Below are 13029 nucleotides of genomic sequence, written 5' to 3' on the forward strand. Positions count from 1 at the left end.
TCAGCTGTCCCAGCTGTGTCCCCTCCCAACTTCTTGTACAGCCCCAGCACTCATTTGTGGGGCAGGGTGAGGAGCAGAAAAGACCTTGATGCTGTGTAAGCACTGCTCAGCAATAACTAAAACACCACTATTTTCATCACAAATCCAAAACACAGGCCCACACAAGCTACTATGAAGAAATTGAACTCTATCCCAGCCAAAACCAGCACAAGAGATTAAACACAACTGGCCATAATATTGAACCCTGGAGAAACACCATTAGTGACTTGCCTCGAGCTGGAGTTTGTGCTGCTGGTCACAAAGCTCTGAGCCCAGCAATTCAGCCGCTTTTCCGTCCACGTCACTTTCCACTTCTCTAGTCTATACTTGGTCAGTGTATCCATGAGGGTGTTATGGCAGACTGGCTGACCAGCTCCGCGGCTCCTCCTGCTCGTGTTTCTCAAAGGTAGGAGTCACATTTGCTTTCTTCTAGTCCTCAGAAATCTCACCTGAGAGCCGTGAGCTTTCCAAGGGAATCAAGAGTGGCCTCGCAAAGACATTGGCCAGGTCCCTCGGCACTCATGAATACATCCTGTCAGATCCACTGGCTTTTTCATATCCAGTTTGTCTGAAGCTTCCCTATCCTGATCCTCCTCCACCAAGGTTGTCTGTCTTGCTCCAGACTTTCCCTCAAGTCTTGGGGGCCTGGGATTCCTGAAGGTTGGTCTCACCGGAAGAGACTGAGCCAAAGGCGGCATTGAGTAACCCGGCCCTTTCTGCCTCCTCTGTCAGTGGGGCTGCAGCTCCGTTTTGCAGCGGGCCCAGGTTGTCCCCATCCTTTCCTTTTGCTGCTGATGTCACTGCAGAAGACACTCTTGTTCTTCTGATCCCTCAACAGATGCAAATTCAGGTGGGCTTTGGCTTTCTGAGCCCATTTTCTGCATTCTCGGAAAGTTATCAGTGATGGTCTCCAGAAACCGCCTGGATCGCATGTGTCCTGCTGTGTTGTCCTTCCAGCAGACATCCGGGTGGTTCGAGTCCTCATGAGGACCAGGGCCTGTGAACACCAGGTTTCTGCCTGTTGCCTGAAGAAGGGCTCACCTGGTGCTTCCTGACCAGGTGCTCTGCAGCAGGCACCCTCTACAACATCAACAGTGCTGGTCTGCCTGCTAATCCTGACCCAGAAGCTCCTCGCTGGCTCATCACCCATCCCAAGGCAGAGCTCCATGCATTCCTGCTGACCTGCTCAATAAAGGACCACTGCCCCTCCTTGCCTTCCCAGCTGGTCCTTCCAAAGAGCTTTCATCCTGCCTGTGTCTGCTTGAGTCTTTCTCCCTTGGGCACAGCAGCTGTCTGTGCCACTGAGGTCTACGAGGAGACAGGTTGTTCTCATGGCACTGGGGCCTTATTGTCTCCTCGCAGCCCCTGGGAAGCCTGGGCACTGTCATAGCGTTGTCCTTCACTTGGCATTGCACATCCCACACCAAACTGCCTCCAGGAAGAGCCCTGAGCTCTGTGAGGGACAGGATCTCCCTTCCCAGAGGCTGCGGCTTTCCACTCATGACAAAATCTACATTCAGGGCTTGATTCCTTTGGCCACGTAGAGAGGCTGTTGCTGTCTGAGATGTCCTGGGGTAGCTTGGAAACATGACACGGGAACTTCAGGAGCCCTTCTGGAGCATTAGCTAGTCACCACCAGAAAAGTACCCCTGCATACCTCGTTTGAGGCAACTTCTCTCTCTCCGTTAGCTAGAGGGAAGACTAGACAACTCAATCAGTCGTAGACATCTGCACTGAGCCTAATGTTGAGTGAGACCAGTCTCATCTATTGCTTCACCTAAATCAGCGTCACACGTCACATACTCTGGAGGGGATGAAAAGGGAACGTGGTTCGATGATCTCGGCACTCCTTTAGGAAGACACTGTAACAGATAGGTAAGATTTGGTCATCTAGACCCAACGTATTTCAATGACACTGGTCACTCTGCTGCCCTGCATCAGGGGAGAAAACTCGACAGCAGAAACCTCAGCGTGTGACTCTCTGTGTGCCAAGAGTGAGGAGGGGCATGGACAGTCCTGGGCAGGGAGGGTTTTGAGGGGGGCACTGGGCTCTTGGCAAGACAGAAGATGATCTTTTTTGAGGGATTGGCCTTTCTGCTTCATAAAACAAAGGGTTTTCTCAGCATCAGAGCCACCTGCACAGTGCCTTTGCCTACCTGTAATCACAGCTTCCCATTATCTGCTCTAACGAGTCCCTGGGGAGGCTGCATCAGGAATGGCCCTCAGTGGGACCCATTAATGCTTTGGGTTTTTCTTCTGACTTGGACTTCGTGAGAGATTTCTTCTATCTCCTCTCAGGATCTCAAGTTCATGGACTCAGAGGACCAAATACACGACACAGCTCATTAAAATTAACAAAGCCCTCAGGAGTCATGTCTCTTCCGTCATCTTCATCAAGTCTTTGAGACTTGTACTGCTAATTAAAGAGGTTTCAGGAGTGGAGTGAAAGGGAAAGATTTCAATGACCACTTTGAAGATGTGATAGCAGCCTTCCCCAGTTGATCCTCATCCAGGGTCTCCTAAGGAGGTCTCGACCAGTAAGAAAAGCAGTCCCTTGAGGTCCGACACTGTAGGGACAACCGTGCTCCTCACCTCCCCAGCCTTGCCATTTCTCTCATTGGCCACCTGCGTCTTACCTCACTTTTCCTGACATCAGACTTCTCCACTGAAGTCTGCAACTGGAGGTGACAGCTCCTTTGTGCCAACTTCCCCCTGCTTTCCTTAGAGAACTGGCTGCACACAGTTCTGATAATTATAACAAACTCCAAAAAAACCCAAAGTAAAACAGGATATATGACAAAACACACTTCTCAACTGGATGGTAAGTGCAAGCTGCCTCCGATGAGGTTCATCTTCCTTAGGGGATAACCATACAAGAGTTATTTTAGATGAACAGACAGGACATGATAAATATAAACATAATTAAAGACGCAATTAAGCAGACTACTGAAAGGCAGGAAAGTTTTTTCCCTCTCCAAAGCTCAGAGCAGCAACTGGATGGGTGAGAGGCATATGAATGGTCACAAAGTAAGAGGAAGGGAAACCTCGAGAATAATGGAAAGGGCATATGTCCAGTTAGTCTGCTGGAAAGGTGACTTCGGACATGGTCAATTTAGACAGGACAGGTGGAAATACCAGACAGATTACTCAGATTAAATGTACAGTATAAGACACAGAGTACTGCCAAGGCAAGTACAGGAGACGATCAATGTATCTTCCCCCATGATTAATGCACATCCTGAAAATTCACATTTTTGGCATGATAGAAATCTCACTGACACTTTATGGAAACTATTGAACATTTCAGCTGATGAAAAGGTGCTCCTTTTTTAAAAATTAAAAAGGTTTCCTAGGTTTTCAGGCAGAGTTCCTCTGTCTGACCATAAGCCCCCAGTGCCGCCTCTAGAGCTTTACCTGAGGTACGTGCCTGGGACTGCCAGCTGTCAGAGAGGACCTGCAGGAGACCAGAGCCCTTCAGGCGCTGCAGATGGAGCCTGAGCAGAGGGTCCCAGGGCATCTAAATTGGCATCAGGCATCTGTGTCCCTATGACTGCATCCCACCCCAGTACATGAAATCCCCCCAAAGACGAGTATATTAGTACAAACCAAAACACAACCAGGAGGACAAGAACATCTGTGACATCCCTGCCCTGAATGGGAATTGCTTCTCTGCAGGTGGTGTGTGGTCCCTGCCAGCCCTGGCATCTCATGTAGCTCTGTGGGCCTGCATGTGAACATTCCATAGAGTACCTGCCCTGGATTCTGTAAGGCAAGGTGCGGCTGAACATGAGACAGCTGCCAATGTAATCAGTGGAGAGGTAGGAAATACAGCTGATGGAGAAGAGAGAGACTGAGCTCTCCCTATGGCCCAGGGGACAGTTGTTCAGCTGAATCACTCTGTGAGCTGCCCTGAACACCATGAGTTCAGCTGCCCTTAATTTGGGTATCAGCTGTCACTTCAGATGGCCAAAGGAACTTCCCAACAGCCTCCAAGAGGATGCCCCCAGATGTTGTCCTGTCTCTATGAACTGCTCCATTGGCATTTGCAGTTAGGACCACCTCTGGCACCTCAGATGTCACCAGGTATTTGCGTCTCCCTCCCAGCCTCCCTCTCCATTGATTAGCATGGGAGCAGAGACAAGGAGCTCACATGCCGCTGCCTATTTTGTGCACACCTGAAGTGAGGCAAGAGGAGAGGTATCCCAGCTCCTGTGGGTTTGTGGCAGTCATCACAGGAGGGAGCGGAGTCCCCGTCCAGCACCAGGACTGCACACCCTGAAGGAGATGCCTCGATTGACTCAGCTGTATCTGTTCCCGCAGAGGGGTAAATGGGATCCCTCCTTGTCCCTGTCCAGGTGTTCTGTCTCATGGTGGAACAACGGAAGGTGAAAAATCCTTCTGTGCCTGTGGGAAGCAAGTTCTGTAAGGAGCGCAGGTGGAAGATGGTGCAAAGGAGCTGTAACCTCCAGCTGCAGACTTCAGTGGAGATTTCTGATGCAAGGAAAAGTGAGGTAAGTCCCAGAGGGCTGATGAGAAAAATGGTGGCGTTGGGGAGGTGAGGAGCAAGGTTGTCCATACACAGTCAGACCTCAAGGGACTGCTTCTTCTACCTGTCCAGACCTCCTGAGGAGACACTCGGGATCATTATCACTTGGAGAATGCTGCTATAACCTCTTCTCTAACTAGAGAGTCACTAGAGTCACTGCAAGTACATTTATTTTGTTTAATTAAAGAAGGAGTATAGCTCCTTGTTCTCACAGTCGCTGGGTCACACGAGGGAGGTAGATGATGAAGTGGGGTGTCCACATGTCTTTGTGGACAACATTATCACAAGAACGAAAAGCGAGAGAAGAAAAAACCTCACCCAATAACAATGACAACAACTAAAACTAATAAAGAAAGGCTGGGCCTGTAATAAGTTACGTTATGAGTCATATGCTGAGGAAGATGGACACTACAGCTTCTGGAAAAATTCTGTCATCCATTTCCACACTGCATCCTTGAGGTCCTGGTTCCTCATGCTGTAGATGAGGGGGTTCACTGCTGGCGGCACGACTGAGTACAGCACTGCCACCAACAGATTCAAGGATGGGGAGGAGATGGAGGGAGGTTTCAGGCAGGCAAATATGGCAGTGCTGAGAAACAGGGAGACCACGGCCAGGTGAGGGAGGCAGGTAGAAAAGGCTTTGTGCCGTCCCTGCTCAGAGGGGATCCTCAGCACCGCCCTGAAGATCTGCACATAGGACAGCACAATGAAAACAAAACACCCCAAAAAGACAAAAGCACTAAACACGAGAAGCTGAAATTCCCTGAGGTAGGCATCTGAGCAGGCGAGCTTGAGGATCTGGGGGATTTCACAGAAGAACTGGTCGAGGGCATGGCCTTGGCAGAGAGTTATTGAAAATGTATTGGCAGTGTGCAGCAAAGCATAGAAACAAGCACTTCCCCAGGCAGCTGCTGCCATGTGGACACAGGCTCTGCTGTCCATGAGAGTCCCGTAGTGCAGGGGTTTGCAGATGGCAATGTAGCGGTCATAGGCCATGATGGTGAGAAGAAAATACTCTGCTGAAATGAAAAAGACAAGCAGAAAGGCCTGGGCAGCACATCCCAAGTAGGAGATGGCCCTGGTGTCCCAGAGAGAGTTGGCCATGACTTTGGGGAGAGTGGTGGAAATGCAGCCAAGGTCGAGGAGGGAGAGGTTGAGAAGGAAGAAGTACATGGGGGTGTGGAGGTGGTGGTCGCAGGCTATGGTGGTGATGATGAGGCCGTTGCCCATGAGGGCAGCCAGGTAGATGCCCAGGAAGAGCCCAAAGTGCAAGAGCTGCAGCTCCCATGTGTCTGCAAATGCCAGGAGGAGGAACTGGGTGATGGAGCTGCTGTTGGACATTTGGTCCCTCTGGGCATGGGGATCTGTTCAAGGAGGTAAAAAAGTGGGAATTTAGTCACCTTCTGTGAGCAACACCTACTTCATTTTTTTAGAAACCCCTCAAACTACCTCTCTCCTTTTCAGGAAGACCTTTGGCAGGTCCCTTGAGCTCTGGTTGGTGACCACTGAGGGTGCCACTGGGAACAGTTGCCTCTGCTGTCGGCTTAGGAGGAGAAAGTAATGGGTAATACTTAACTAGGTAAATAGAAACCGGGACTGATCAGATGGCCACTGGCCAAGGGAAGTTATCTATTATCAGGTCCTGACGAGCAGGTCAAATCATCCCTGAAGAAACCACAAAGGTGATTTTGGTGCTGTCTGTAGGCAGAAATGTGGGAAGGGAATTTGTGAGGTGCCTCACAAACTGTCTGATCTCTTTCGGGGTAATGCTCTAGGAGTCTCCATCATTGTACAAACTCGATTACCAACCCACTGTGTCCTCAACCCACCAGGGCAGGAAACAGCAGAGACTGGAAAGTGCCTTCCTTTTCAGCTAGCCCCTGTCTTGACCTTCCTCTTGAAAAATCAGCTCCAGAGATATCCTGGGAGCGACCTGGAGCTCTGAGCAGTCCTGACCCACGCAGCACCCTCCTGACAGCAGGAGGACCCTGCCCTGCCTGGGGTTGCTGCTTCCACCCACAGATTCTCTTTGCAGCGCTGTGAGGAGCTCCCCGGGCAGGCTGAGTGCTGACCCTGGCAGGCAGCAGAGTCCCTGTCCCGGCACACAGCCCCCAGGAGCGCAGGGACCCTGCTCGGAAGGACAGCCCTGGGCACCCCTCACTGCACACCTGGCTTCTCACCCCTGCAATCATCCCCAGGAGGAGGCAGCTGCCATGCCCTGTCCTACTGAGAGTGCAGCAGGGAAGCCCTGCTCTGGAGCACATCCTTCTCCTTTCTACTAGGGAAACTGCAGAGTCCTCCTGAAAGATCCTGCAGGCAGTGGGATGAACCAGCCTTCGGAGATCCCTCCAGGATACTCACTATCATTGTGCTGCAGCTCAGAGACTTACCATGTAGAGGGCTGTGAAGATTTTGCCGTCAGTGAGCTCCTAGCATCCTCCCACCCCAGACTCTTTAACCTCTCTCTGCCTCACTCCTCTCCTCTTGGCACCTTGCAGGCAGTGCCCTCAGCCCTGCTGCGCTTTGCAGAGGAGCCGCTCCTGGGCAGAGCTGTCTCTCTGCACCACTGCCCACTTACCATGAGCTCCCTCCGCCCCAGGAGCCCGGCACAGCTCAGCAGCACAGGACCAGCCCAAGGCAGCACTTTCTCTGCCCTCTCTGGGCTCCCTCCTGGGGTCCCTGGGGCTCCAGGGGAAGCTGCTGTGAAAGAGATGGAACAAATCACTGCTGTTCTCTCCCTCAGCTGGGGAGAGACACTTATTGCCAGCACTGTCCTTTCCTCTATCAGAAAAAGAGTTGGCCATGAGAATCACCTTCCTTTGTTCCACCATGAGACAGGACACCTGGACAGGGACAGGGAGGGATCCCCTTTGCCCCTCTGCGGGAACAGATACAGCTGAGTCAATCGAGGCATCTCCTTCAGGGTGTGCCGTCCTGGTGCTGGAAGGGGACTCCGCTCCCTTCTGTGACGACTGCCACAAACCCACAGGAGCTGGGATTCCTCTCCTCTTGCCTCACTTCAGGTGTGCACAAAATAGGCAGTGGCATGTGAGCTCCTTGTCTCTGCTCCCATGCTAATCAATGGAGAGGGAGGCTGGGAGGGAGACGCAAATACCTGGTGACATCTGAGGTGCCAGAGGTGGTCCTAACTGCAAATGCCAATGGAGCAGTTCATAGAGACAGGACAACATCTGGGGGCATCCTCTTGGAGGCTGTTGGGAAGTTCCTTTGGCCATCTGAAGTAACAGCTGATGCCCAAATTAAGGGCAGCTGAACTCATGGTGTTCAGGGCAGCTCACAGAGTGATTCAGCTGAACAACTGTCCCCTGGGCCATAGGGAGAGCTCAGTCTCTCTCTTCTCCATCAGCTGTATTTCCTACCTCTCCACTGATTACATTGGCAGCTGTCTCATGTTCAGCTGCACCTTGCCTTACAGAATCCAGGGCAGGTACTCTATGGAATGTTCACATGCAGGCCCACAGAGCTACATGAGATGCCAGGGCTGGCAGGGACCACACGCCACCTGCAGAGAAGCAATTCCCATTCAGGGCAGGGATGTCACAGATGTTCTTGTCCTCCTCGTTGTGTTTTGGTTTGTACTAATATACTCGTCTTTGGGGGGATTTCCTGTACTGGGGTGGGATGCAGTCATAGGGACACAGATGCCTGATGCCAGTTTAGATGCCCTGGGACCCTCTGCTCAGGCTCCATCTGCAGCACCTGAAGGGCTCTGGTCTCCTGCAGGTCCTCTCTGACAGCTGGCAGTCCCAGGCACGTACCTCAGGTAAAGCTCTAGAGGTGGCACTGGGGGCTTATGGTCAGACAGAGGAACTCTGCCTGAAAACCTAGGAAACCTTTTTAATTTTTAAAAAAGGAGCACCTTTTCATCAGCTGAAATGTTCAAAAGTTTCCATAAAGTGTCAGTGGGATTTCTATCATGCCAAAAATGTGAATTTACAGGATATGCATTAATCATGGGGGAAGATACGTTGATCATCCCTTGTACTTGCCTTGGCAGTATTCTGTGTCTTATACTGTACATTTAATCTGAGTAATCTGTCTGGTATTTCCACCTGTCCTGTCTAAATTGACCATGTCCGAAGTCACCTTTCCAGCAGACTAACTGGACATATGCCCTTTCCATTATTCTCGAGGTTTCCCTTCCTCTTACTTTGTGACCATTCATATGCCTCTCACCCATCCAGTTGCTGCTCTGAGCTTTGGAGAGGGAAAAAACTTTCCTGCCTTTCAGTAGTCTGCTTAATTGCGTCTTTAATTATGTTTATATTTATCATGTCCTGTCTGTTCATCTAAAATAACTCTTGTATGGTTATCCCCTAAGGAAGATGAACCTCATCGGAGGCAGCTTGCACTTACCATCCAGTTGAGAAGTGTGTTTTGTCATATATCCTGTTTTACTTTGGGTTTTTTTGGAGTTTGTTATAATTATCAGAACTGTGTGCAGCCAGTTCTCTAAGGAAAGCAGGGGGAAGTTGGCACAAAGGAGCTGTCACCTCCAGTTGCAGACTTCAGTGGAGAAGTCTGATGTCAGGAAAAGTGAGGTAAGACGCAGGTGGCCAATGAGAGAAATGGCAAGGCTGGGGAGGTGAGGAGCACGGTTGTCCCTACAGTGTCGGACCTCAAGGGACTGCTTTTCTTACTGGTCGAGACCTCCTTAGGAGACCCTGGATGAGGATCAACTGGGGAAGGCTGCTATCACATCTTCAAAGTGGTCATTGAAATCTTTCCCTTTCACTCCACTCCTGAAACCTCTTTAATTAGCAGTACAAGTCTCAAAGACTTGATGAAGATGACGGAAGAGACATGACTCCTGAGGGCTTTGTTAATTTTAATGAGCTGTGTCGTGTATTTGGTCCTCTGAGTCCATGAACTTGAGATCCTGAGAGGAGATAGAAGAAATCTCTCACGAAGTCCAAGTCAGAAGAAAAACCCAAAGCATTAATGGGTCCCACTGAGGGCCATTCCTGATGCAGCCTCCCCAGGGACTCGTTAGAGCAGATAATGGGAAGCTGTGATTACAGGTAGGCAAAGGCACTGTGCAGGTGGCTCTGATGCTGAGAAAACCCTTTGTTTTATGAAGCAGAAAGGCCAATCCCTCAAAAAAGATCATCTTCTGTCTTGCCAAGAGCCCAGTGCCCCCCTCAAAACCCTCCCTGCCCAGGACTGTCCATGCCCCTCCTCACTCTTGGCACACAGAGAGTCACACGCTGAGGTTTCTGCTGTCGAGTTTTCTCCCCTGATGCAGGGCAGCAGAGTGACCAGTGTCATTGAAATACGTTGGGTCTAGATGACCAAATCTTACCTATCTGTTACAGTGTCTTCCTAAAGGAGTGCCGAGATCATCGAACCACGTTCCCTTTTCATCCCCTCCAGAGTATGTGACGTGTGACGCTGATTTAGGTGAAGCAATAGATGAGACTGGTCTCACTCAACATTAGGCTCAGTGCAGATGTCTACGACTGATTGAGTTGTCTAGTCTTCCCTCTAGCTAACGGAGAGAGAGAAGTTGCCTCAAACGAGGTATGCAGGGGTACTTTTCTGGTGGTGACTAGCTAATGCTCCAGAAGGGCTCCTGAAGTTCCCGTGTCATGTTTCCAAGCTACCCCAGGACATCTCAGACAGCAACAGCCTCTCTACGTGGCCAAAGGAATCAAGCCCTGAATGTAGATTTTGTCATGAGTGGAAAGCCGCAGCCTCTGGGAAGGGAGATCCTGTCCCTCACAGAGCTCAGGGCTCTTCCTGGAGGCAGTTTGGTGTGGGATGTGCAATGCCAAGTGAAGGACAACGCTATGACAGTGCCCAGGCTTCCCAGGGGCTGCGAGGAGACAATAAGGCCCCAGTGCCATGAGAACAACCTGTCTCCTCGTAGACCTCAGTGGCACAGACAGCTGCTGTGCCCAAGGGAGAAAGACTCAAGCAGACACAGGCAGGATGAAAGCTCTTTGGAAGGACCAGCTGGGAAGGCAAGGAGGGGCAGTGGTCCTTTATTGAGCAGGTCAGCAGGAATGCATGGAGCTCTGCCTTGGGATGGGTGATGAGCCAGCGAGGAGCTTCTGGGTCAGGATTAGCAGGCAGACCAGCACTGTTGATGTTGTAGAGGGTGCCTGCTGCAGAGCACCTGGTCAGGAAGCACCAGGTGAGCCCTTCTTCAGGCAACAGGCAGAAACCTGGTGTTCACAGGCCCTGGTCCTCATGAGGACTCGAACCACCCGGATGTCTGCTGGAAGGACAACACAGCAGGACACATGCGATCCAGGCGGTTTCTGGAGACCATCACTGATAACTTTCCGAGAATGCAGAAAATGGGCTCAGAAAGCCAAAGCCCACCTGAATTTGCATCTGTTGAGGGATCAGAAGAACAAGAGTGTCTTCTGCAGTGACATCAGCAGCAAAAGGAAAGGATGGGGACAACCTGGGCCCGCTGCAAAACGGAGCTGCAGCCCCACTGACAGAGGAGGCAGAAAGGGCCGGGTTACTCAATGCCGCCTTTGGCTCAGTCTCTTCCGGTGAGACCAACCTTCAGGAATCCCAGGCCCCCAAGACTTGAGGGAAAGTCTGGAGCAAGACAGACAACCTTGGTGGAGGAGGATCAGGATAGGGAAGCTTCAGACAAACTGGATATGAAAAAGCCAGTGGATCTGACAGGATGTATTCATGAGTGCCGAGGGACCTGGCCAATGTCTTTGCGAGGCCACTCTTGATTCCCTTGGAAAGCTCACGGCTCTCAGGTGAGATTTCTGAGGACTAGAAGAAAGCAAATGTGACTCCTACCTTTGAGAAACACGAGCAGGAGGAGCCGCGGAGCTGGTCAGCCAGTCTGCCATAACACCCTCATGGATACACTGACCAAGTATAGACTAGAGAAGTGGAAAGTGACGTGGACGGAAAAGCGGCTGAATTGCTGGGCTCAGAGCTTTGTGACCAGCAGCACAAACTCCAGCTCGAGGCAAGTCACTAATGGTGTTTCTCCAGGGTTCAATATTATGGCCAGTTGTGTTTAATCTCTTGTGCTGGTTTTGGCTGGGATAGAGTTCAATTTCTTCATAGTAGCTTGTGTGGGCCTGTGTTTTGGATTTGTGATGAAAATAGTGGTGTTTTAGTTATTGCTGAGCAGTGCTTACACAGCATCAAGGTCTTTTCTGCTCCTCACCCTGCCCCACAAATGAGTGCTGGGGCTGTACAAGAAGTTGGGAGGGGACACAGCTGGGACAGCTGACCCCAACTGACCAAAGGGATATTCCATACCATATGATGTCATGCCTAGCAATAAAATGCTACAGGAAGAAGAAGGAAGGGGGTGGGAGAACAAATTTATAGCTGTTATAGCTGGTTAGCTATTAATTGGCAGGCTCCTGTGCTTGCTGTGGGGCTTGCTTGCCTTACTGTATGTTAGAGTCTAGTGCTCGTTAGTTGCTGCTTTTGGCTTTTGCTGCTTGGTGTACCACTTGTCATCTTACTCTGCTGTGCCTGGGAACATTTTGGTAACAGCAATGGCCATGCGCCTGGACTGGGAAATGACCAGGGCATGGCCAGAGATAAAAATGGCCCATGTGGGGGCTGGTTTCTCCCAGTTGCCCTGGGGAAACTTCTCCAGAGGGTCCAGGGACCATGGCACAGGCCAGCTTCTCTCTTCTCCACCTTTGATACCTGGCTTCCATCTCCATCAGACCTGGCTTTGTACCACAGTCACTCTTCTGAGTCTCCATTCACTGCCCACCACAGGGCACGTGGAGAGTCCCCGTCCTCTCCTCACTTTCCCTAGAATCTTCTTCTATTTCCAAATGTCCTTGCCTTGTTTCCAGAGGGAACAATAGTTGCCATCAGCCCTGCCCTACAGGTGGCAGCCTAAGGTTGTAATGGGGAGCTCATGCAGCATCTCCACAGCCCTTGGACACCAAGGCAGAAGCCTTCAAAACCAGCACTTTGTGTCTAATAGATCCCAGTTGTATTGCGAGCTTCTCCCGCCAACACAGGGAGAAGAGAAGGAGAAAAGGCACTTTTAAAGTCCAGTTCCTTGGGCTTGTCCTGGGAAGCAGGTTTATAAGGAGTGACCAGCCTTTGCAAGGCTGATCTGTTAAAATGTTCAAACCATTGAAGGAAGAAGAACGAAAAAATCCCACAAAACAGGTGATGATAAGTCAATCGCTTGCCACCTCCCACAAGCAGACCGATGCCCCACCAGTCCCCAAGCAATGGCTACCTACCCCAGACCCCCCTCCCCTCCATTTTTGTCACTGGTCACAATACTATATGGCATGGAACATCTGTTTGGTGAGTTTGGGTCAGCTTTTCTGGTTGTGTCCCCTCCCAACCTCTTGCCCACCCCCAACCTACTCGCTGGAGGTCAGAGTGAGAAACAGAGGAGAACTTTATGCTGTGCAGACCCTATTCAGCAATAGCTAAATCATTGGTATGTTATCAAC

The 13029-nt window shown here is 50.8% G+C and overlaps 1 protein-coding gene and 1 long non-coding RNA gene across 2 annotated transcripts in view; one reads left to right on the forward strand and one right to left on the reverse strand.

The window, feature by feature from the left end:
• Positions 1–13029, forward strand: part of LOC138690402 (uncharacterized) — a 110014-nt gene that overhangs the window by 48463 nt on the left and 48522 nt on the right. The gene's annotated exons all lie outside the window — the stretch shown is intronic.
• On the reverse strand, positions 4933–7808 carry LOC138690369 (olfactory receptor 14I1-like). The gene is made up of 2 exons (XM_069809313.1): positions 7164–7808; positions 4933–5949 (listed from the first exon to the last, which is right to left on the reverse strand). Exons 1-2 carry the CDS (start codon positions 7414–7416, stop codon positions 4994–4996), a joined length of 1209 nt encoding a protein of 402 aa, XP_069665414.1. The 5' UTR covers positions 7417–7808; the 3' UTR covers positions 4933–4993.

Source organism: Haliaeetus albicilla, chromosome 22, assembly GCF_947461875.1.
Source record: "Haliaeetus albicilla chromosome 22, bHalAlb1.1, whole genome shotgun sequence".
Lineage (NCBI taxonomy): Eukaryota > Metazoa > Chordata > Aves > Accipitriformes > Accipitridae > Haliaeetus > Haliaeetus albicilla.

Coding starts and splice junctions, on each gene's coding strand:
- LOC138690369 (XM_069809313.1), bottom strand. CDS start 7,416: ATGGTGGAACAAAGGAAGGTGATTCTCATGGCCAACTCTTTTTCTGAT. Junction 5,950..7,163: donor TGGGGCGGAGGGAGCTCATG/GTAAGTGGGCAG, acceptor CTCCTTGAACAG/ATCCCCATGCCCAGAGGGAC.